Raw genomic sequence first — 24375 nt, 5'->3', positions numbered from 1 at the left:
GTGCCAATGGAGAGTTTCAAGCAGAGGATGAGATGATCAGAACCGTGGGCAGATTACTCTGTGTGCAGTGTGGTAGACAGACTGCAAAGGCTGGAGAGCAGAGGCAGGGAGATGCAAATGAAGGTCTGAACCACGGTGGACATATTGGTATGAAGAAGGCAGAACACTGATGTCTCTACTTTCTTAAAGATCTGTACAGCTTAGCCCAGGGAGTAAGCCAGGTAGTCCAATGTGATGACAATTCTTAGACCCATGGTACCGATTAAGCATTTGAGCTGCTACATCAATGGATTGTAGATTTATAAAGGTACAGATCTAGCTGATGTGTGGCCTCTCACTCTTCTGTGCGTATGCCTCCCAAGTGCAACCACAGACTGCACAGATACAGAAGTTCTTGGCCAATCGCTTCAAGTTCCTCTGTCGCAGATGCACTTGGCACCCTGCTCAGATCCTCTAGTGCTCACCTCTTGAGAGCACACCTGCCTGACTGCAAATGCCAGCGCCCATGCTTCTTTGTCAGAGAGCCCACTCCGCCATCTGCTTGGCAGACCAGAAGTTCTGGGGCATTAACACCCCCTGGGAGCAGACTTCAACCAATGACAGATGGGACTTGGCATGGAAATACCCTGTTTCCCTCCCCATGGGTGGGACTATTCATGGGTGAGTGTGTTTTAAATTGGTTCCCAGAGCTTCCCTGGTGGGGCTGTGCTCCATTTCCTTCCAGCCGTGGCCTGCCTGTCACACACCAGTTCAGGCTCCTTCCCCTTTCTGTCTCCTTCCACTTGCTGCCCTGCTCCCCTCTGGTTGCCTTTCACCTCCCAAATCTGTACTTGATTTCTTGTTTCAAGGTCTGTTTCTGGGGGAACCCCAACTAAGAGAATGTCTAACAATGGTCAAAGTCTCCGGAATTAGTTTCCTGCTGTTCCCAAAACACTAAAGCATTCTAAAACCAACTCTCAGTTTCCTATGTATTAAAATGCGGTTATGTCAAAAGAAAGAGACTCTTAGCCGTAGAGAACAAACTGATGGTTACTGGGGGGAGGTGGGTGGGGGGAGAGGTGAAAGAGGGGATGGGGGTTAAGGAGTCCAGTTGTCATGATGAGCACCGGGTGATGTACGGAAGTGTTGAATCACTATTATTGTACACCTGAAACTAATACGACACTGTATGTTAACTGGTATTTAAATAAGAACTTAAAAAAATAGAGTACTTAGCGCTCCTCCCTCAAAACACCCCAAACCCAAATATGGTTATGTCAAAATAGAATAAAACGCAACCCTGAGGGAGGAATCTTTCGAGCTTCTATTCATCCTCAATCTTTTGACAGTGGACAGATTTTTTGGGATGAGGCAACAAATATTTCTCACGCAGCTCTGATAAATTCATGAGTGCAGATGGCCGGTGCTGTCAGCTGCACTTCTCCCTCGTGTGGGATATTGTCCAGTGTTTTCATTAAAGTCTAAAGCTAATAGCACGGTGGGTCTAGGGTATACTCATGACAAGAACGCACCGTAACTCGTGCAGAAGGGCTTAGGCCTATCTCCTGCCAGGAACAGAGAACTGTGAGATGACATGATCGCTCGTCTTTCTTCTTGCTGACGATAAAGGAAGCAGGCATTTCTTCGGCTTTCACTGTATTTGAAAAAAAATACTCAGAGACACAGCAGCCTCTTTGCATCCTTCTGGAATAACTCAGCAGGTAAGGTCTGAGGCTTCGGTGTTCTCTGTTGACGGCAAAGGCTGGCATATTGCCCAAGTTGGATGAGAGTTCCTATCTTTACACTTCTAGATTTCTGCTGTTATGGTGGTGGTAGGTGTGTGGGAGAGACAGCTGATGTGTTCACTGGATTCCTTCCCAGGCAGTGATGTGCCTGGGGAGTATGTGCCGGTGGAGGCAGTCTTCATGCACCGGCCCTGCTGCCGGTACAGGTGTTGAAAGTGTCCATGATGGCAGTGTGTCAGACGTCAGTAAAACTAAGATCATCTGTCTGCCAAGACTCAGGCTGCCTTCTTGTCATTACTCACCATCGTTGCATGCTTTGCACTGCTGAGATGGGAGTGACTCTTCCACCTTATGAACAGGACGGCTGAGTAGAATGTATGTGTGTGTGCTCTTCACTTTTGAGGTATGATGTCTCTACAGGAACATGTGCAGATCTTAAGTGTACCGCTCAGTGAATTTTAGATGTACATACCTATATGAGTATCACTCAGATCACAATAGAACAACTGCAGCATCCAGAAGGCTCCCTCATCTTCCTTCCCACTCAGTCTCCCCACAACCTCCAGAGCAAAGTGCTTCTGATTTCTGTCAACATTGATTAGCTTGCTTATTCTGAACTTCTGATAAATGCAACGGTGCTGTCTGCACTGATGTGTGTCCGCCTTCTTCTACTCAACCCACAGCTTGTGAGCTTCACCCATGTTGTCTTTAGCAGTAGTTTGTTACCTATTTTTGCTGTGTAGGATTTCATTGCATGAAGATACCACAGTTTATTTTTCTTCTCCTGTTGGTGGACCTTTTGGGTTATTTTCAGTTTGGGGTTATTAGAAATAAAAGTGCGGGGCGCCTGGGTGGCTCAGTCGGTTAAGCGGCCGACTTTGGCTCTGGTCATGATCTCACGGTTCCTGAGTTCGAGCCCGGCATCGGGCCCTGTGCTGGCAGCTCGGAGCCTGGAGCCTGCTTCAGATTCTCTGTCTCCCTCTCTGTTCGTCCCCTGCTCGCACTCTTTCTCTCTCTCTCAAAAATAAAGATTAAAAAAAATTTTTTAGAAGGAAATAAAAGTGCGATGAACATTCTTGTGCAAATCCTTTGGTGGCCACATGCAGTCGTGTCTTTCAGGTATATACAGTGTGGTGTGGCTACGTGTTTAACAGGAAGCTCACCGACGAAAGCAGCTCTGACTCAAAAGCGTTTGTAAATATCCCACTGTGGCCAATTTCAAGCTACCCAGGGGATGTGAGTTAGAAAGGGATACGCCAAATCAGCTCTCAGGAGCCAGTAAGAGCCAGCCTCAGGACACCACCCGCGAGTGGAATTTGGGGATCAGTGAGTAAGCATATATTTAAAGTTTTCCAAAGGGATTGTACCATTTTACATTCCCACCAGCAACGTGTTAAAGTTCTAGTTGCCCCATATCCTCCACAGCACTTAGCATTGTCGGTCTTTGAAACTGTTACCGTTCTGGTGAGTGTGTACTGGTATCTCATTTTGGTTTCGGTTTGCACTTCCACGCTGCCTGAAAGCTAACTAAGCGCCTTTGCACGTGCACATTAGCCATGCAGCTGTCATCTTTTCCAAAGGGCCTATTCCAGCCTTTTGCCCTACTGGGCATATTGGCTTGTTTCGTCTTTTCCTTACCGATTTGTAGGAGACTATCTAATTCAAGATAACCGAGACTGACTACAGAGACTGAAAGAAAGAGGAGCGCTGGACGCAGCCTGGCATGCTAGAAAGAACCTGACAAAGGGGTCACGGAGACTTGTGTTCCTAGCTCACGAAGTGACCAGCTGATAACATGGAGCAAATTCCTCTTCTTGAGCCTCACCGTCTTCATCATCACAATGGGATGATGGTCTAGAAGCGTTGTTCATTCTGAATGAGATGATGCAGACGGTGTGCCTGGCAGAAGAGCACATCATGAGTTCTTCATAAGTGTTGGCACCTCTCCCCACTGCCATCAGAAAGTGTCGCTGGCATCTTCACCCATAGTTTCCTGAAGCACATGATGGTTTTAACGTAACGCCTGGAAATCCCATAGTCTTCCTGGCTGACCGGTGGTGTTCTTGTCGTAGAGCAACTGCCCGTCTCTTGATGTGAGGGTTTCATTCTCTGTGAGAAGCAGCATGTGTCTTTTTTGCGGAGGCACGATGGCAAGGTTTGCGATCATATTCTGCAGTGCTGTATTTGATGTGAGGCAGGAGGATGCACAGGGCACCTTTTAGAGCCCCGTCCTCTATCTGAGGGCGAAGCTGCTGTGGGCCGGCAGCCACGAGGAATGGGCTGCTTTGGAAAGGGCCGCCCAGTGAGCAGTCAAGTCCCAGTCCCCAACCCTCCCCTTTGGGGGTTAGGCCTTGCAAGGAGTGATGTGCCTGGCTCATGCATCACCTCCTCCAGGAAGTCTGCCCTGAGATCCTCCCAGGTCCCCTGCATGGGGACACATCTGTCTCCTCTCTTGTCATATGAGAAGGACATCTTCTTTCAGCTCTTTGAGCCTTGTTCTTTGTTATGTCCCTACTCCCAGCACAGTGCAGGCACACAATACTCAAGACACAAATGTTCTGGACAAGCCAGCAGACTCCTGTCCGATTGCCTCAGCATCACCGGTGTGCATTAAGCAGTTTCCTCTTTCATGTCCTGAAACCTAGTTAGATACTGCAAATGAGTGACTGAGCAAAAGTACTAGCTACTTCACAAAAACTCAGAAGGAAAAAAAGCAGAACAAACAAAAAAAGCAAACAAGGGGAACCAGAACATGTGGGGAAAGGTGACTATTGCAGTGAGTATATGTACTTTCATGTCTAAAGGTAAAGATGCTGTGGCAATTTACACACAAAACTAAACAGTACAGCAATGTTTTTCCAGCCCAGCCCTCAAGGGAATACACAGGCAGGTATTAATATGTGCAGCTCCTGAAAGAACAAGAGATTAGAATTAGGAATAAAGAGATTTTTAAATTCTCAGTCTATCATTTCCTCTCCCTTTTCCCAAGCTTTGGTAGCTTTATCAGAATCGATAGAAACAAGCCTACAGATTTCAAACTAAGTTTAGGTTCATTTCAAAAAATGGATGAGCTTACGTGTTACTCTGTTACCTTGTAAATAACATAGCTAGTAGAAAGCTGAGCTGTAATAGAACCTGGGACACAGAAGTATCCTTGCAAATGCCACCTGAACATTTTTTCACATTAACTATTTAAAATAATCGTTAAACTCTGCCATGTGCTTATGCATTATTATAATGGATATGAGAGGGTTTTGTAACTTCTCTTTTTAAGTTAAAAAGCAGGCAAAAATGTCCTTAAAGGGGAAAACCGGAATGCTAAAGAGCAGACCATTTTGAAATGGGAACATTTTCACGGTGCTTTGCACACAACTTTGTAAAGACAGCCCCCAATGGGCAGCAAGCAACTCTCAGTAGGGAATCCCCAGATTGTTTTTGTGAGGGGAGACTGGTGGCTTTGGCAGGTCACCCTGTAAAAGACAATCCATTAGCCATCGGCCGCTTCGCCCTTGCGGCTCTGAAGGCTCAGAGCATTCTCCCAGAACACCTTCCATGGAACCTAGGGGTTTATTAGCAGTGAGGGCTGACCTCACAGGCTACGTGCGCCTGCTCTCCTGCTGCTCCAGCAGAGCAGAGTCAGTGACCACACTCGGCACCTGTTGCAGAGTTTGGAAGGGTTCCAAAACACAGCCTCACGGGAGCAAAAACCAACCAACCCAACATGCAAGTCTTGGGTGGAGGAAGATGGATACAGTATCTAGGTGGATTTAGGAGGAAGGTCGGGCTAGCAGCACTAAAAACAAGGAATTTCATCTTTTCTGGAAGCTTTTAGCTCAGCCTCCTGGAGATTTCTTTGTTTGTGTAAATATTTCACACTTTGAGTTTAACAGAAAGTTGTTGTTTTTAATAAGCTGAGGTTGTGCTCAGATGGCACAAATAATCGGACTCAGGTTTAATTTTCATTAAAAGGTGTATTTGTTCAGATAAGCCATGGGAAGATAGCTAGGTTGCAAGCATTATGGATTTCCGCGCTGGAACTCCCAAGTTTCACAATTTTCCTCAACATAAAACAAGGGGAAGAGGAAGGGCTACCTCCCTAATTTATCCTGGCTGTCTCTTTGCTGCCTCCTCCTCCTCTACCGGTTAGCGGCACGACTGGATTGCAAACCTGTGAGGTTTACCCTGCACTTCCCGCCTCCTCAGCCTCAGCCAGCTGCTCTCAACCCTGCTCATTTGAACCACCTGTGGAACGCTACAAACTCAGAGGCCTGGGCCCAGCTTCGCCCCTCGGAATTGGAAGCTTGTGGCGAAGACTCGGGCATCTGTATTTTAAAAAGCTTCCCGGGGGCCTATACACACAGCCACCGACAATCCTGGAATCATTCCTCCAGTCCTGCCGATTCCACCTCCCCAGTCTCTCCAATCCATCCCTCGTGTTCCATTTCCATTGCTCCAGATTTGGGGATAGCCCTGATAATATATCTGGACGACAGAGACCGCTTCCCAACTCATCTTTTTTGCTTTTAGTCAATCCTCCAACTGCCACCAGATTTATGTTTCTAAAACACAGATTCAAACCTGTAGTCCCTCTGCTTTAAATCCTCCAATGGCTCCCCTCCGAATGAATGATGGAGCCTGTTTATTTCTTAGATGATGATGGAGAACAGCTGATCCTCATCCTAGGCAGGATCTGTCTCGGCTTAAAATGCTTTCTTTTTAAGCTTTTCTTTGAAAATAACTTAAGACTTGCAAGAAGATGTAAATGTAGATCAGAGTTCCTGTATATCCATCACCCAGCTTCCCCTAATGATAACTTCTTACATACCATAGTACATGATTAAAATGATGCAACTAAGAGGGGGCACCCAGGTGGCTCAGTCGGTTAAGCGGCCAACTTCGGCTCAGGTCATGATCTCATGGTCCGTAGGGTTGAGCCCCGCATTGGGTTCCGTGCTGACAGCTCAGAGCCTGCAGCCTGCTTCGGATTCCCTGTCTCCCTCTCTCTCTGCCCCTCCCCCACTCATGCTCTCACTCTCTCCCTCTTTCTCTCTCTCTCAAAAATAAACATTAAACAAATTAAAAAACCATGAAACTGACTTTGGTACAACATTATTAACTCAACCACAGGTCTATTTGGATTTCTCCAGTAATTTTTACACATACTGTGTTTGTATGTGTCTGTGTGCATGTGCACATAGAATACTATGACATTTTATCACAAGCTAAATACAGTTTAAGAAGTATCTCTTTTTCTGTGTAGTAGTGGTTCTCAACTGTAGTCACACATTAGAAGTTCCTGGGGGATGGGATGCCTGGGTGGCTCGGTCGGTGAAGCATACACCATCAGTTCAGGTCATGATCTCGTGGTTCATGAGTTTGAGCCTCCCATCAGGCTCTGCACTGCCAGTGCTGAGCCCGCTTCAGATCCTCTCTTCCCCTGTTTCTGCCACTTCCCTGTGTTCTTTCTCTTTCTCAAAAATAAATAAACATTAAAAAAAAAAAAAGAAGTCAAGGGGGAGCTTTAAAAAAGTACCCATCTCAGACCCCACTGTAGACCATGCTTTCGGTCCAGCATTTCTCAGATTTTCATGTGCACACAAATCAATCGGGGATCTCATAAAAATGCAGACTCTGATCTAGTGGGTCTGGGTGGAGCCTGGGATTCTGCAGTTCTAACAGGGTGGGTGCCAAGGGATGCCACTGCTGTTGCTGCTGCTGTGAGTCTGTGGACCACATTTGGAGTAGGCCACCCTGTTGCCAGACCCAGAGAATGAGAATCTATGGGTGTGAGACCTAGGCATGGTGGGTTTGAGTTCTTCCAATGATTCTGCCATGTAGCCAGGGTTGAGAACCACTGAACCATGTGATGGAATTTGAACGATGGGACCCTTGGAGGTCACATAGTTCCAACTTCTATTTGAACCATTCTAGGTCATTTCCTTCTCCTCTGATGAGCCATCCAAATGCCAACCAACCCTTGGAATTAAGGAATCCTCCTTTCTACATAACCCACACTGGTTTTCTGAGATTTAAAACTATCCGGTGCGAACTCTCTCAATTTGCCTTTCAGTTCCACTTCAGTTTCTTCTCTGTGCTGTTGCCCATCTTGAGACAAAAGGGAAGATGAGACTCTCAAACCAGAATTTTGCTAAAGAGATGGCTTCTGATTTGCTACCTAGTCTCTCTTCATTCACTTGTCACTTGCCCTCCATGCCCATAGGTATTAGACCAATGCTCACTTTCTTTAGCACTTGACAAGATTCACTTTCAGCTACTGACCTTGTTTTCTGTCTTGCAGAGAAAAACCTAAGCCATCAGATGGAAATTACCTTCAACTTCCTGCCACCATATCTATAAAAATATTCACATCTATATGTTTCTGTCCTCTCCTCCTGTGGAAATCAAGGTCATGACCCCTACTCTAAGATCCATTTCTTCCATTAGATTCTGGCTTTCCTTTCCTTCTTCCTAGTCTTGTTTATCTCCTCCAACATGTCTCTGTTTCTACTAGTTCCTTACCATGAGCTTTGAAATACACTGATGTCTCTCCCATGTTAAAAAACAGGCCTCATTGACCCTACTTCACTTCCAGCTTCTGCCACATCTCCCCTTCTTTAAGGAGCTCTTTATATTTTCTGTCTCCAACCACACTTCAGAGAGTGATTCATGCTTGCTAACTTCATTTCCTCACCTCCCACTCACTCCTCAAACCACTCCAGACTAGACTGTATCCCAGCACTCAACCAAAACTCAACAATGACTTCTAAGCATGCAGATCCAATGGCTACTTTTTAGTCCTCACTTTCCTAAACTCCTAGCAGATACTCACAGTTAAGTCAATAATGTGGGGTCAAAGCAGTACTTTAAAAATATGTAAGATGGTTAAGCATGTTGAGCTTTTCAAAGGGAATCCAGTAGGCTCCATTGAAGCATGGGTGTGCTTTCTTCACTGCTGCATCCTCTACTACGTGCCTGGCAAACAAAGGTGGTCAATAAATATGTGTGATTTGACCTAAATTCTTCCTCTGCCATGATGAATTCCATGACATGACTTCTCCTCTCCTCCTACCTTAAAACCTGGCTTTCCTGTGTCCATCTAACTGACTCCTTCTACCTTTGCTTACCTTGTAAATCCGATATTAGTCAAGATTCTGTCTCTGGCACTTCTGATCTTTTCACATTCAAATGAACTCATCTTAGGCAGTGAATTCCATTGCCATGGTTTGGCTTGTCACCTTTATGCCGTCCTATCACTGGTTCACATCAATACCTCACCTCTCTTCCAGACTCCAGGTCTGTATTTCCATCTTCCTCCTAAAGATTTGCAAATCCATATTATGGCAATATTTCAACTGGTGTATATCCAACAGCAGAATCTTTTCCTCCAGATTTGTTCTTCCACCTGTTTCCTATTATCCTTAACAGCATCCTCCTCTTTCTCCTTACCCAGTTGGGAAACCTCTAGGCCAGTATCACCCTTTTCCCTTTGTTTACTCACAGATCCAATGAACCTGGCGTCCTGTTGATTCTACCTCCCTATTTTAGGGATAATATTTTCAGTATGTTCTGAAGCATATTAGTTCCTTGGGATGTTATTAGGTGTCACAAAAAAGGTAAAAAGTATCCATGACCAAATAAACTTGAGAAATGCTGAACTGGACAGAGTTAAATAGATTTCTTTAAGAGTAACTTTTAAAAACCTTTGATATGCTAATGTGCAGCTAAAAGGCAATCAATTCCAGGGATCCGAAACTGAGATACCATAAACATTGTTTCCCAAAGGTATTTAGTCACCGCACCCCCCCCCCCCCCTTTTTTTTTTTTTGGCAACATCAAGGAAAACTTTCCTAAAACACGTTTTGGAAAATGGTGGCCTAATCTATCTCCTCTTTTCTTCTATAGCTATCCTACTAAAAGCCTCCTGTTTACATAAAACATTTCCCTGGGTGGAGGAGGGGATTTCTCTGTCACCAATATCTTGCCGCTGCAACTTAACCCCTACACTTCTATGAGCTATCCTTATAAAAATTGGATCATGACTCTCCTCAGAATGTAAGACATCCTGCCCCTTCCTTCTGAGTCATCTGTATCCCCACCGATTTTCTGCCCACTTGCCCTGTCAATGACAGAGGAAATGTTGAAGTCTCCAACTAGGATAGTGAGTTTGTCTCTTTCTCCTTTCAGTTCTGTTCTATCATGTACTTTAATGCTCTGTTGTTAGGTGCAGACATGTTTAGCATCTAATGTCCTTTTGGAGAATCAATCCCTTTATCATTATATAATGCTCTCTTAATTCTTGATAATTTTCCTTGTTCTGAAGTCAGCCATATCTGAAATTAATATAGTTACTCCTTCTGTATGTTGATTAGTGTTAACATGGTATAGCTTCCTCTATCCATTTAGTTTTAACCTCTCTAAGTCTTTATATTTAAAGTGGGTTTCTTAAAGACAACATAGAGTTGGGTCTTATTTTTTCTTAGTCCACTCTGACAGTCACTGTCTTTTAATCAGTATATTGATAGCATTCACATTTAAAGTAATTTTTGATACAATTGGATTAATATGTACTGTGGTTGTAACTGCTCTGTTTCCTTTGTTCTTTCTTTTCCCCCTTCTTTTTCTGTCTTATCTGGTTTTGATAATTAAGTTTTTTCTTTTTATCTCTTCCCTTGACATATCAATTTTACTTCTTTCAAAAAAAATGTTTAGTGGTTGCCCTAGTACTTACAACATCTATTTACACCTAATCAAAGTGCACCTTCAAATAATACTGTAATGCTGCATGTGTAGTATAGTTGGGTTATAAGGGAGTATTTTCAATTCCTCCCTCCTGTCCCTGGTGACATGGCTGACATTTATTCCACTTAATCTGTATGTTATAATCACATAATACATTGTTACTTTTATTGCTTTAAATAGTTATCTTTTAGATCAATTGCGAATAAGAAAACTAAAAAAAAAAAGAATAAGAAAACTAAAAAGATTTTATTTTACCTTTTATTCCTTTTTTAACATTCATATAATAGATCTGAGTTTTTGACCCATATAATTTTTCTTTTGCTTGAACAACATTCTTACGGGGCAAGTCTGCAGGCAGTGAATTCTTTCACTTTTTGTCTGAGAAATTTTTTTTTTATATCTCCTGCACTTTGAAGCATAGTTTTGCTGGATATAGAATTTTAGGCTGGTGAGATTTTTTCCTTTCAACTCTTTATAAATATTTCATTCCACTGTCTAACTGCTTGTGCGGTTTCTGATGAGAAGTCTGATGGAATTCTTATCCTTGTTTCTCTATATGCACAGTGTTTCCCCCCAACCCCACTCCTACCTGGCTCCTTCAAGATTTCCTCTTTGTTTTTGGTTTTCTGTGGTTTGAATATGATATGCCTAAGTGTGGTTTTATGGGTACTTATCCCCTTGGTGCTCTCTGAGCTACCTGGATCTGTAGTTTTGTGTCCATCATTAATTTTGGAAAGTTCTTGGCCATTATTACTTTAAATATTTCTTCTGCTGCATTTTCTCTTGTCCTTTTGGCATTCTAATTGTGTATATATTTTGATATTATCCTACAATTCTTGTATGTTCTGAGATGTTTTCACTCTCGTATCTCTTTGTGCTTCAGTTTGTGAAGTTTCTGTTACCTTGTACTCAAGCTCACTGATTCCTTCCTGGGTGGTGTTGAGCCTACTGTGAGTCCATCAAAACCATTCTTCATTTCTGCTACAGTTTCAGTTTCTAGCATTTCCTTGTGATTCATCCTGAGAGTTTCCATCTCTCTACTTATATCATTTATTTGTTCTTAATGTCTGCTTTTTCCATTAAAGCCCATAACATATTAATGATAGTTATTTTAAACTTCCTGTCTGATAATTCTAACATCTGTGTCATATCTGAGTATGGTACTGATGCTTCCTTTGTCTCTTTGGACTATATATTTTTTTCTTTTGGCATGCCATACAATTTTCTTTTCCAAATCTGGACATGTCTCAGTTAATATCAACTGAGGTAAACAGGCCTTTATAGTGAGGACTTATGTTACTCTAGAGGAGTTGGGATGTATTTCATGTTTGCTGTGAGTATATGTACCAAAAGTTTCAAACTCTCCCATCGTCATTGTTTTTGTTTATTCTCTTGACTTCGGGCTTCCCTGTGTACTCCTTCACGGAGAGAGTTTGTGTCTTGCAGCTATAATCCACTATTATACTGGAACCTTGTTGATATGGTAAGATTTAGGGACAGCAAATGCTATATAATCTCCTGATGAAATCTCAGTCTTTAAGTGGGCCTGTGTGTTTTGGGGCTGTGACTTTCACAAGTATTTCTCCAGGGGTAAAGTTTTTTCCCCATCCCCTACTTCCTTCCCTGGTCTGTTTCCTTGACGTCCTGACACCTGTGAACTCTTTTCCCCCACTTAGGTGAGACAGAAAGGCTGAAGGGGGCTTCAGTGGGCAGGAACCTAGGACAAAGTTTCAGAATTGCTCTCTAGCAAAATCTTCTCTAGACAGTAGGCCTTTCTTATGGAGGAAACTGGGTGGTTTTCATCACAATGATTACTCTTCCACCTCTCCCTGATAGACCTTCATTTTGGAATCTGGTGGGGTTTCTGGAAGTGAAGCCCAAGAAAGTGTGGGCCTCCTGATTCCTCTCCCTTTAAAGACAGTGACCACAGCTCCCAGGAGTCTCATGCTTCTCTACACTCATGGTTCCATCGATTTGTCAAAATTACCATGTAAGTGTTTCTACCAGAGCCTTCTGCTTCAGGTAAGCAGATTATGTCTATGTCTCTCTGGATGTGTCTGCCTCTACAGATTTTGGGATGACAGTTTCCTTGTGACATCAGTTCTTTGATATGTCCAAGAGAAGTCATTGATTTTCAGTTTGTCTATGTTTTTCTTTGTGTAAGGGTGGGCGGGACCACTTCCAAACTCTTTACATGTTGAAGCCGATACTGCAGGATTTCCCCCCCACCCCGCCCTTACTCTGATACTGATTGAAATACTGCCTCAAGGCCATCAGACACGGGGGGGGGGGGGGGGGGCACGCCTCACTCATGTATTTCTGTATTTCATGGCGGCAGTCTGGTGTAGTTGTTTTTAAATGATGATTTAGAAGCCGGTCCTGTGTTTGAATCTTTATTCCACTGCTTATTAATTAAGCCCTATGATGTATCAGTTATTTATCTGTGAAAAGCAGTACTGTTGACTAGAACTTTCTCTGATGATGAAAATATTCTTTACCTGTTCTGTCCATTACAGGCACGTGTGGCTATTGAGCATTTGAAAAGTGGCTATTGCAACTGAGGGAAGGAATTTTTAATTTTGTTAATTTAGATTTAAATCAAATAGCTACACATGGCTAGTGGCTTCTGAATTGGACAGTGCGGGTTTAAGGCTTTAGAAGTATAAACAGTGGATGAACAGATAAGCTATTTTTTAATTTTCCTTGGGTCATTCAAAGTGAAAATAGAGACAGATGTAATATTACACTATCTGGGAGTCTAAGGCCATGTCAGCAAAGCTTTTGGTTAACGAAAGGTAGTCACGGACCCTACGGGTACTTTTTACAAAAGGAGATGGTGATGTGAAACATGTGAATTGATTCTGGTGCTTGTTCTTTTCCCTTGGGAATCCTCAGAGGCTTGTTCTCTTGCTCTGGACAAACATGCATTCATTGCAGATACTCTGCAATTTGTGTGGCTTTAGGCACTTTGCATTTTATGAATTTTGTTTACATATGTATCTCCTTTTATCTTCTTACCCCGTGATGATATTGCTGGTCCCCTTTTATGGGTGAGGAAATTGAGACCCCAGATAGGTTAAGTGACTTGATCAAGGACACATTAATGGTTCACAGCCTCAAACCCAGAACTTTGGGGCTCTGAAATACTTATTTCCACTATGCCCAAACCAGCACTTACTGAACTTCACTCCAGTTCTACTTTACCTCTCTTTAACATCACTGACATCAGACAGTAGTTGAAACTGAACATTAGCTGCCAGGGCCCTTGCTGCGGACACCTCACCTCTGGCAACCACAGAGCTGGGTCCTGGTCTCAAAAATGCAACGTGCAGCTCCTCTCTGTACCCACTGCACCTTCTGGTTTGATGTAAAGAGACTTTCTACAAAGGCAAATGGCAGGTCACCCTGTGTGGGAAGTCTTTGGGAGAAATTCTGGAAGCCTTGGCAATCGCACAGTGATGGTAGCAACAACATCCACAGTGTAGATGTGTGTGTGGGTAGGGAGCTTATCTCTCCCCCATTCCATCTTAGAGCGTCCTTTCTTCTGTTCAGCCATCTTCTTCTAGCCTCCAGCCCCTGGAGACAGGCAGTAGAGCCGGCCCCTCTGCCCAATATGCTCGCCTTGAACTGCAGACTTAAAAGGGTTGGACTTACGTAGTTCCCTTTGCACAACAGCTGTTACACTCTCGTTCAGAATTAACTGCTGGGCAAATATATTTTGCACCCTGCCTATATATGTGGACCAAGTTCTACACAGAGGGAGACTGTAGTTTTGGAATTAGACCTGGCAGCTAATTACTAAGATGCATTATAGAAGCGGCTCTCAAAGTGTGTTCCCTGGACAGGCAGGAACAGCATCATCTTGGGAACCTGTTAGAAATGCAAATCCTCAGGCCCCACCTCAGACCTATAGAATCAGAAACTCTGGGGGTGAGACCCAAAATCTGTGTTTGGACAAGCCCTCCAGGGGAGATCCGCTCAAGCTGGAGAAGCACTGTTTTACAGAATGGAGGCAATTAAATGGCCCTGAGTAATTAGTCAGAATACACAAAGGTTTCTCCCAAGCCACCGCTCTTGTCATTGTGGTCCTCAGACCAGCAGCTGCAGCGGCCCTGGGAGCTTGTTAGAAGTGTGGAACTCAGGGCTGCTGTCCCAGACCTACACCGAATGAGAATATGCGTGTTCATAAAATTCCCAGGAAATTTGAAAGCATATTCAGATTTGAGAAGGACTGCTAATTGTCACTTACACTGAGGTTAGTTCCATTTGAAGAGTTCAGGCATAGAGAACCAGGGAGGCAGGGGAATTTTCTTTGCTGGATTTGATTTTGATCCTAAATAATTATAGATTTCTTTTATAACCCCATAAAAAGAAATTTTAGAAAGGAGAAGGTGGGGGAAATGCATTGACCTAAATGATTAAAGCCCCCAGTCAGCAAAATTTTACATTTCACAGTTTCAAAGGGCTTTACGATGATCACTCTGCCTGGTTCTCCTGATCTCTGACAATTCCGGACACACTTTCCCTTTGAAGTGCTTGCAGATCTACTTATGTCGGTGAGATTTCTCAGGGAAACACTCTAGTCATGTAAATTAACTCTCTCACCGAAATTGCTGGAGAATCCCTGTCTGGCTTGCTGTGAGGAGTGGTGAAGGAAACCTTCCAACAGGGGCCCGTGGCCTCCCAGAGCTTTTAATTCCAAAGACACTTCCCTGGGCAGCAAGTGAAGGCTTCCTTTGTGTGTGAAGCCCTGTCGAGCAGGAAGATGAGGTTCTGAACTCTGAGGAAGCATCTTGATGAGGCAAAATGCAATCCAGCCGTCCATCCCCCGACCCCTCCCCCCCGCCCCGACCCCTGCCTGCCTGGGAACTTAAGAGCTGCATGTTCAGCAGTAGGACGACGCCAGTCATCTGTTGAGACTCAGAGTCATTAGAGGCCAACACATTGCCAATTTGAGTATTAAGAACGTAGACTGAGCACCCATTATTGCCTGGCGGATCAAAGACAAAAATGCTTACATGTGTATTTACTCAACAGGCAGTGATGGCTCGGGAAGCGCTGGCACACATGAAGGGATAACAGTCATTTTCAAGGCCAAGAGCAGAAATGTTAATCCACCCAGCGGAAGGGTGTGGTCACACAGTGCCATCACATACCTTGTCTCGGTGCGTCCTTACATAGGTGGGTGATATTACAGTCAATGCACAGGAGGAACCTGCTTCTCAGGGAGTTAGGCAACTAACTCAAAGTCACATACTTAGGAAAACTGGGACCTGAGCTTGGCTTTTCTGACCCCAAATCCAGTATTCTGTTCACAACAGTGAAGTTTGAGCCTTGCTGCTCAAAGTGCGCCCCACTGACCCCCAGCATCACCTGAGAGCTCGTTAGAGATCCAGAATTTGGTGGGGGGGGGGGTCTTCCCAGGCTTAATCAGAATCTGTATTTTCACAAGATGTCCAAGTGATGTGTGGGCACACGAAAGAGTCCAAGAGCCAGTAATCTTTTACTCAGTACAAGCACCTGCCTAGATGCCGAACCAAAGCAAGAACCAAAACAAAAGGCAATAATGCAGGCCTCACAAAACTAAGGTGCTGAGTATCACAAAGATTTTGGGGGGCACTTCTAGTGATAGTTCTCTAGCAGAGATGCATTTTTGCCCCTTGAGATAATTAGGCAGAGTTGGCACAGCTGTGGTATTTGGCAAAGTCATGGAACCTGTGGGAAAATGGGCAAAGGAATCTCACCTTCAATGCTGAGAAATTAGCAGTTCTAGTGTGACCAAAATAAATCAATAGGGAAGGAAGAGCACATTTTCCATTCTACAAGCCATCAACCAGCAATAATTTATCAACTACCTGCCGCATACTCCACATTGTGGTAGGCTCTGGGAGAAATTTAGGAGTAGGAGACCTTGTTCCTGCCCTTGAAGAGCTTCCAATCTTGTTCAAGAGAAAGTATCACGTGACAATACAGCAAATTATATAATAATGTATAGTTAAGCATTAAGGAATGTGGATATGGCCGAAAGCCAGATAGATTTAAGGAAGGGAAGGAGCCACGAATGTGGGAAGGCCTCATAAAGTAGGAGGCAGGTGAGTTGGACCCAAAGTAAGGAATTAATGCATTTCTAGGGAGGAGAGCAACAGGTCCATGTGTGGAGGTGGAGGTATGAGAAGCAGGCTGCAGACTTCTGTAGGACTCACAGAGGGAAGGGGGGCTGGATCCAGGCCACTCAGACCTGGGGTTTAGCACAGAAAACCCCGAGTCCTCGTGGTGTCCCGGCCCTGTTGGGAATCATCTTTATTGCCATCCATTGGCAGAACTGAAATCCTTAAAATGGCAGTGGATCAAATCGAATTCAAGAATAATGAAACGTCTACGCTGGATCATTCTTGTCTGTAAACTTCATGGAAATGGGGTCATGGCCATTTTGTTGAGTGAAGGGATGAACATTCCTGAGGAATGTGAGCCCTAAGCCCTGAGATGTATAACTCTAGATACATCTCTCAGCTCATGCTCCTCTCTACATGCCAAGTCCTCTCGCTCTGAACACCTACGACTCTTTGCCTGAGGCTTTTATAAAACAACAATTCTGTTACAGGGACACATATGGAATCTGGAATTGTCAATCCCTTATTTAGTGCCCCCGGATATTGGGGAATGAATATCCGGCTTCTTCTTCCACAGGTGGGATAGTTTGGACATGTGCTCTACAGTGTCCCCCAGAGTTCCCCAGTGACATGGGGCCCCAGGTGCCCACAGTGGACACTTGGCTCCTGTGACTGGCTGCCTGCTTCTTCATTTCCTGTCCCCACTTTCTTGCCGAGATTTTTGGGTATCACCTTCCCAGGTACCTGCTTGCATTAAAATCCTCATCTCGACCATACTCGGAGCCCACAAGTTCAACTTTAAGTGGAAGACCTAACAGTGGGGATCTTTGAAAATACCAGAAACAATATTCTCAAGAGGATTTCTTAGAGAGCAAGAAGATAAAAATAGCCTCCCGGTTCCCTCATTGCCTCCTTTGGTTCAAAATATGAATTCTGAAGTTGAAGGCATGACACATTATTCAGGGCTTCCCATATAAAATAACAACTGGTGTTGATTTCCCTTTTTTTTTTTTTTTTTGGTCTCTTAAAGGTTAGAGATTACTCACCTCCCCTGCTGGTCATTAAATCAGTCTGGCAGGACTCCTCGGAAGTTCTGTGGTCTTCCGGGCATGTGGCGGCAGACAGGCCTGCTTGCTGTGATGTGCTACCAAGCAGGTGACTTCAAAGGTCTGCGTCAAGCCTCTCTTGAGTATCACTTGGGGCTCACACTGAGCCCCAAAGTCAGGTACCAGATGGCGCATCTCACCATCTCACTGAGTCAGAGTTGACCAGATCCCTAGCACCGTGTACCTCCCTAGCTCCTGTGCCAAGGGGTGCTGCCCCCTCTCAGGCAGGGAAGAACGAATTTCTTTCAGCTTGCTTCTCCTTCCCTCGGGCTTTGTAAGGAATCACCAGTTAGATGCTCAGCTGTTCTGTGAGGTTAAGAAGTGTGCTGAGTCTTGAGCAGTTTGGTTTTGGTGTTAAGATTTGAAAATCATGCTTCTCTTACTCTAATAGAGCATCTCTTAAGATACTAGGAGTCACTAAAAAGGTGGCCTTCCTCTCACACTACTGCTTTAGTTTTACATTTCAGTTTAAATGAACACTTTACCCAGATTTGTCCCAAGTGCTTATCCACATGGGGAAGTAAGAGATTGCTCCCCAAATCTCGAAGAGACAAGCCGGGTGGGCATTTGAGAATACTATTTGCACCACGGAAATGTGCTCAGGAGGCAGACAACCTGAGAAGAATACTGTGCCTGGATGATTGGGATGCACACCTATGAAGTGAAAGGAGAATGAATAGTGATCTCTCTCTCTCCCGAATTTTCCCCTAGTGCAAAGATAAAATGCAAAAGCCAATTGGCTGGCCCAGCAGATGCACGCACGTTGCCCTTTCAGGCTCGTGCTCAATCTTTTCTAAGACTATCTGCCACTAGAATAACTCACTGGAGGACCCGGGCTGCTCGAGTCGTCAGAGCACCGGTTACCAGGAAAAGCGCCCTGAGATGCAAGAGCAGATTCCAGCACCAGCATCTGCACAGACGCCCTTGAAGGTGGCCTCCAAACCCAAGGCTCTTTGGTCCACTGTTCCTCGGGGGCGAGCTCTTTCTTTTTTCATTTAATGTTCAGCAAAGCCAAGCAGATGGACCAGGCAACAAGGCATTGCCTTGTGCCTCCTCAGCAGGCCACCGCTCACAGGGAGGTCTCACACACTGTCAGGAGGAGGCCGGCCTCGTGGGTGACTGCTGCTGACGGTGGGTCAGGCCTGCCGACAACGACGGCCACGCTGACAAGCCTCAGCTTTGCCATCCCAGCAGTTGGACTGCATTCAGTTCCTCGGGTCCTGCTACGGCGAGATTTAGACCATAAAGGACAGAGGTGTGAGACAGAGCAGGAGAACCGCATCTTGGGGAAGGTTACCCTGCACAATCTGATCTCTGCCCAACTTCACAAAAAGAGCATCTCCTCAGAGGTGGTAGTATTTGTCCCCAGCCCAAGTTCTGTAACATATGAACTTCTTGTTGGCATTCTTTTATTCTGTGTACTCAGTGCAGCTGGGGGAAAAAAAAAACCCTAAGAAAGCAAGAGAAACACAAATGAACCTCTTCAAGCAGGGCTGGGGCCAGATAATTCTTAGCTGAGGGGTGCTGTCCTGTGCGTACGGGATGTTTAACAGCATCTGTGACCTCCACCCACTAGATGCCAGCAGCAACTTACCCCCAGATGTGACAGTTAAAAATGTCTCCAGCCATTGCCAAGTGTCCCCTGGGGGGAGGGGTGAGACCCACTGCCTTCCAGGCTATTTAATAGTGTTAACTTCCTGTAATTGTCCCAGTAAAGGGGCTTGGAACACAGTACGGGAACTTCTTCATGTAAAAGACCAAAGAGTAAATATTTGTAGGCTTTGAGAGCCTCATGCCATCTCTGCCTCATATTCTTTGTTTTTGTCTTGTTCTGTTACAATCTTTGAAAAACATAAAAACTCCTTCTGACCTCAAAGCTAGGTTGGAATGTGCCGATCCTTAGCCTATATACAGAGAGTGATGATGGCAGTTCCCACAATGATTGCAAGTGCTGAGGCAGTATTTGGAAACACTGGGGTCTGGATACTGCTACAATGTGTTCATGACCCTGACCTAGCAGTTATGCTGCCCTTCTTGGGAAGCCTGAAGTAATTAATCCCAAATTAAATTCTCTGAATCTTGTTTTGCAACCTAGTTCTATTTAATGTATTCAAACGTGAGAAGTTTAAATGAAATAGAAAGTCAACAGTTGAACAAAGTGAGATTCCCCAGTAAGTGGAAGAATGTCTGCATGGTGAGGATGTGTCCTTCCATTGGTTTGGAATAAACTATCCTGTGAGGGTCCTTCGAAAAGGACGGTGTACAAAGGAAATGCCCCCACACAATTCCCAAACTGAAATACGTTTTAATAGGACTACAGAGGTTATCCAGGAAGGAAGAATCCTGGAAAAAGAAAGGACTAGAAACTGCTTGTAGAGCCATAAACATTTTAAAAATGTCATTGTGAAAATGCATGTCAAAGTAGTTTCTATGGAATTTTCTTTACCCATCACATAAGTGTCTGAGTAAACTAGGGCAAGTGCATTTGACAAGTTGTTTCTTGAGGGTTTACTATGTGCCAGGAACTGTGTGAGGCATTGGATTTGAATCCACCTGGACAGTTGAACGGTGCTCACATAGGAAATAGCTTCATCCAATCATCCAGGGATTTTTCCAGTAAAACATTTTAGATTTCTGTCTTTGTGTATTGCTAATTCCAAGTATCTTATGCTTTACTTTGGGCATTTAGAGTTTCTGTATGTGGATTTTCACTGACACCAGACAGAATCAGTTAAGAAAATGTCCTTATTATCCAGTTACTACTGTTAGGACAACACTATGAGATGGGCGTGAGACTTTAGTCAAGTATAGTTCATTTGGGTTTTAAAAATGTACATTTAAATCATTCAAGTAGTTTATCATATGCGAGGCAGTACATTATAGTGAAGAGTACTGGTCTGGGAGTCAAAACCCTGTCCTGCCCTGATTCTGTCTTTGTCTTCTTTCCATGGATAAGTGAGTTAATTTCTATGGCGATTTCTCATCTGTAAAATGGGATCATAGCACTTATACCCTAAGGTGTTTACTGTATTTATATGTTTATACATATACATTATAAGTTATATACGTTGATACATATACATTTATAACTTATAGAGTGCTATAAAGGTCATGTCACTATTATAAGCACTGGGTTAAACAGGTTCTTCCTTCTACATGGATGATTCTGGAATAAATCAAGCACTGTCTTGGTCACACCCCAGGTCAATTACCAACAACACTTTACACTTCATTTTCAGCGATCAAGAAGAAACATATTTATGAAAGCTCATGAGGCACTCCTCTGAAATTTGCTCTGAGATGAACATCATGAATTTTCTGTTAAAATATAATAATGGGCTAAATTTAATCTTCTAGTGAAACGAAGACATTTAAAGACGTTCAGAAATTAATGGTTGATCCTTTACCAGCACCATCAGGCCCCACCCACCTACACCCCAAACTACATCTTGGCCCCAGAGACTTCAGAGGAAACCACTGCTAGGGATGGTCACCCTTGTCATAGTTTGGGGTCGAAATCTACGCTGCAGACCCGGAGTACGGCAACCATGTCACTTGCACAAATTTGAGAAAGCTCCTCCAAATGAGATAGGCTGGATTTTCAAATGTGGTTTTTTGTTTTTGTTTTTGTTTTTTTTTTTTTTTTTTGGTGATACTCTGAAGTATATTTAAAAAAAAATCAACCTGGCTTTTCACTTTTTGTCATCATCCCTCTTCTATTTTTGGTCAAAAGTAGCTGGACTAATAGCCTGAGAAGAAGGCTCTCCTTCGTTAAATGGGTACAACCGCAGAGTACTATGAGGAGTAAGTGACACAACCCTGCAACATACGTCCTCTGGTTTCATAATGGGGCCTGCGAAAGCCTTTATAAAGCCCTGCTTATGCTTTGTCCACTTCGTTTCAAATGTGATGCCATTCATTGGGCAGGAGCCGGATGGCGTTGTGTGCAATGTGAGCTGTCAGGGCCGTCCTTGATGCCAGCAGCAAAGTATCAGGATAACACTAGTATGGGCAGAAACAGTGACTCTTTCACTCTTAACACCTTTTGTAAAGGACAAATCTTCATCATGTCTCTAATGGAAAGAAAGAAAAATAATGATAAGTGCTCATTCCCACACTTTCTATTTCCATGACTACTGGAGGTCCATTTTTCTGTGCCCAGCTCCATACCTACCCGCTATAGGAGTTGGATATAGAAAGAAAAAAAAGGATATATATAATTGAAGGCATTTCCCTCAGTTTCCTAGGTTTGAGTTTTTATAAACTATGTGAATTCATTTGACCAGACAGCCATCAGCTAGAAATGGCTTCTGACCATGATTTGACTTGGTTTTGATTTTCCCCAGACACCTAGCACATGAAAAACCATCTTGAATCTGAAAACAATTCACTGATAAGACCACTGTCCTTTAAAGTTGCCCTTTAGCCACAGAGGCAAAGACAGCCTCCCTCTCTCTCCAGTCCCAACTTTGTCAGATAATACAGTTTTCTGTCCTGAACAGATCAAAATCAAATAGGAGAGAAACAATCCTGTTGAAAAGAGATCTGATGTGCCTGTTGGTGTCTCATTAACCTTGAGAGTGAATGTAACTGGTGACTGCCCGTCACAGTGGCGTGACGGTTTGTTGGGGGGGGGGGGGAAGCCAGTGGAAACATCATCTAGGGGGGGATACAGAGAGAAACATCTTTTACTAGATCATATATCAAAACATGGGGCAGCTCTCCAACTGTCGGGACTGGCTAAGTTATAGTTTCTTTAAACCTGCAATGAAACTATTACGTGTTTTTTTGGGCAAGCATTTGGAGCAGTATTGTTCTGTGTGTCATATTATGTTCACTGAAGTACTGGCACACACACAAAAAACACTTCAATGTTGGAAGCATGATCAAAAGAAAAGCAAATATTTCCGGACTACTGTTACTAAGGTTCTGTGATGATGTGTGTGCCATTAAAAATGTCACAAGCCACCCAACGTGGGAAGGTCCTGATTCCATTGAGTCCCTAGTCGCACTCCCCTCGTTACTAATTGCTGATTGATAACACATCAACAGATGGAGGAAGGAAAATAACATAGAAAAATTAGCTGGTCTCCAGGGATAAAGGGTTACCTATAGAGGAAAAGAGGAGAGAGTTCCCCAGGTTCACTGGTTGACTCCCCTTGGCATAAGTAGATTAGAAATCTAACCGGCCCGATAATCCCAAATCTGGACCCGAGCCCCTCACAAAACCAGCACCTTTCCTGCCTCTGGCTGGACTGGTTCCTGCCGGCCCTCTGCAGAGGGGCACCTTAAGTAAACAAGCCCCATAATCCCCACCAGGGGCTTGTATGGAACCTTCTCACCTCTTTTTTGCTTTTCTCTGGGAAGGTCTCCACTTTTCCATCTCTAGTCCTCACTCCTCTGCTTTTCTTAGGAACTTCCTGAAAGTTACCACCATTAACCTCACTTTTCACATCAAATTCCCACCTCGGGCTGACGGCACAACCTGTTTCCACCAGTGTCCCCCTCTACCCAGCTGCTGAGTTTCCTGTGCTCTTCTTAGAGCCACACAGCCTGGCTTCTGTCCTCCCCCTTCTGCCTCTGCCCCTCATCCTCACGCCCAAATGCACCCAAATAAAAGTGGATTAATCGAATCTCTATTTTCCCAAAGAAGTTTCTGCTTTTCGAAAGAGGGGAGCTACTGTGAAAGACGAAATAACTGCGAATTACAGACATCATTTCCTACCCCAGAAGACAGAGATGGCCACCTCGCTCTGGGGAAGAGGGCGGAAGGGCAGCCCCATGTCCTCGCCAGGGAGCATACTTCCTTCTGGGTGGGTACGAGGCATTTTCCTCAGCATCCCGCCTCACATTCCTTTGGCCCCTCCCGGCCCCTGCAAGCAGCCTTTCCCACATCATTCCGAAGGCCAGAGGAAGGGAGAAAAGAATGGGAGAGGGGACTCTGAATCGCCCCCAAGCATAATACTTTGTTTTCAAGTAGCAGGACTTTCCAGAATGTCTCCTCTTGTTCTGTTCCTTCCTGGCCGTTACCCCCAAGCCTCCCCACCCCCAAGACCACTGCAACCAAAACAAGCGCACCGACCACAGCACCGTGGCTGCCGCCGCCCCAACTGTTGCAGCAGCTGCCGGGGTGGCGGCGACAGTGGCGAGGGCAGGGCCGGGCCCGGACCCGGACGCTCCCCGCCCAGGAGGCTAGGAGGCTCCGGGCGGCCTCCGAGGGGCACGCGGTGCAGGGGAGCCCCTGCGGCAGCCGCCTGGGATGGTAGAAGCGGCGCTCTCAGCCCGGACCCCCGCGCAGAGCCAGCCCAGCCGCGCCAGCGGCACGGGCGGGAGGCTGCCCGCGCCCGCCCCTCTCTCACCTTTAAGATCAGGTCAGTGTGATGCTGGTCCAGCATGTTGGCTTTCTGGAAGGAGGTGACGATGACCCGGCCGTAGCGCCCGGGGGTCTGCAGGTCCGAGTAGAGTCGGTGTTTGGAGCGGTTGACCGGGAAGAGGCTGTTGACGAGGTTGCGCTCGATCTTGGCAAGGCTGTGCTGGGGCGCCAGCAGGTGCTCCACGCTCTCCTCGACCTGGTAGCGGCTGAAGCTGGCGCCGAGCAGGATGGAGATGAGCACGGGCGCCGAGGCAAAGAAGACCGGGTGACTGGCAATGAAGTGGCCGAGCCGGGAGAAACACGTCCTCAAGCCCCTGTGCAGA

The 24375-nt window shown here is 44.9% G+C and overlaps 1 protein-coding gene across 1 annotated transcript in view; it reads right to left on the bottom strand.

Moving 5' to 3' along the window:
* PTCHD1 (patched domain containing 1) overlaps positions 1-24374 on the bottom strand; it is a gene marked incomplete at its 5' end in the record, with an annotated part of 52596 nt that extends 28222 nt beyond the window's left edge. The window contains one exon of the mRNA XM_040468809.1: positions 24039-24374. Within this exon, the coding sequence (XP_040324743.1) occupies positions 24039-24374 (336 nt within the window). The remainder of the gene's footprint in view (positions 1-24038) is intronic.
* Between the last annotated feature and the right edge of the window lies 1 nt (position 24375).

Source organism: Herpailurus yagouaroundi, unplaced genomic scaffold, assembly GCF_014898765.1.
Source record: "Herpailurus yagouaroundi ecotype Mexico unplaced genomic scaffold, PumYag 67793, whole genome shotgun sequence".
Lineage (NCBI taxonomy): Eukaryota > Metazoa > Chordata > Mammalia > Carnivora > Felidae > Herpailurus > Herpailurus yagouaroundi.
The sequence above is the reverse complement of the archived record's forward strand: the minus strand, read 5'-3'. Positions and strand labels throughout refer to the sequence as shown.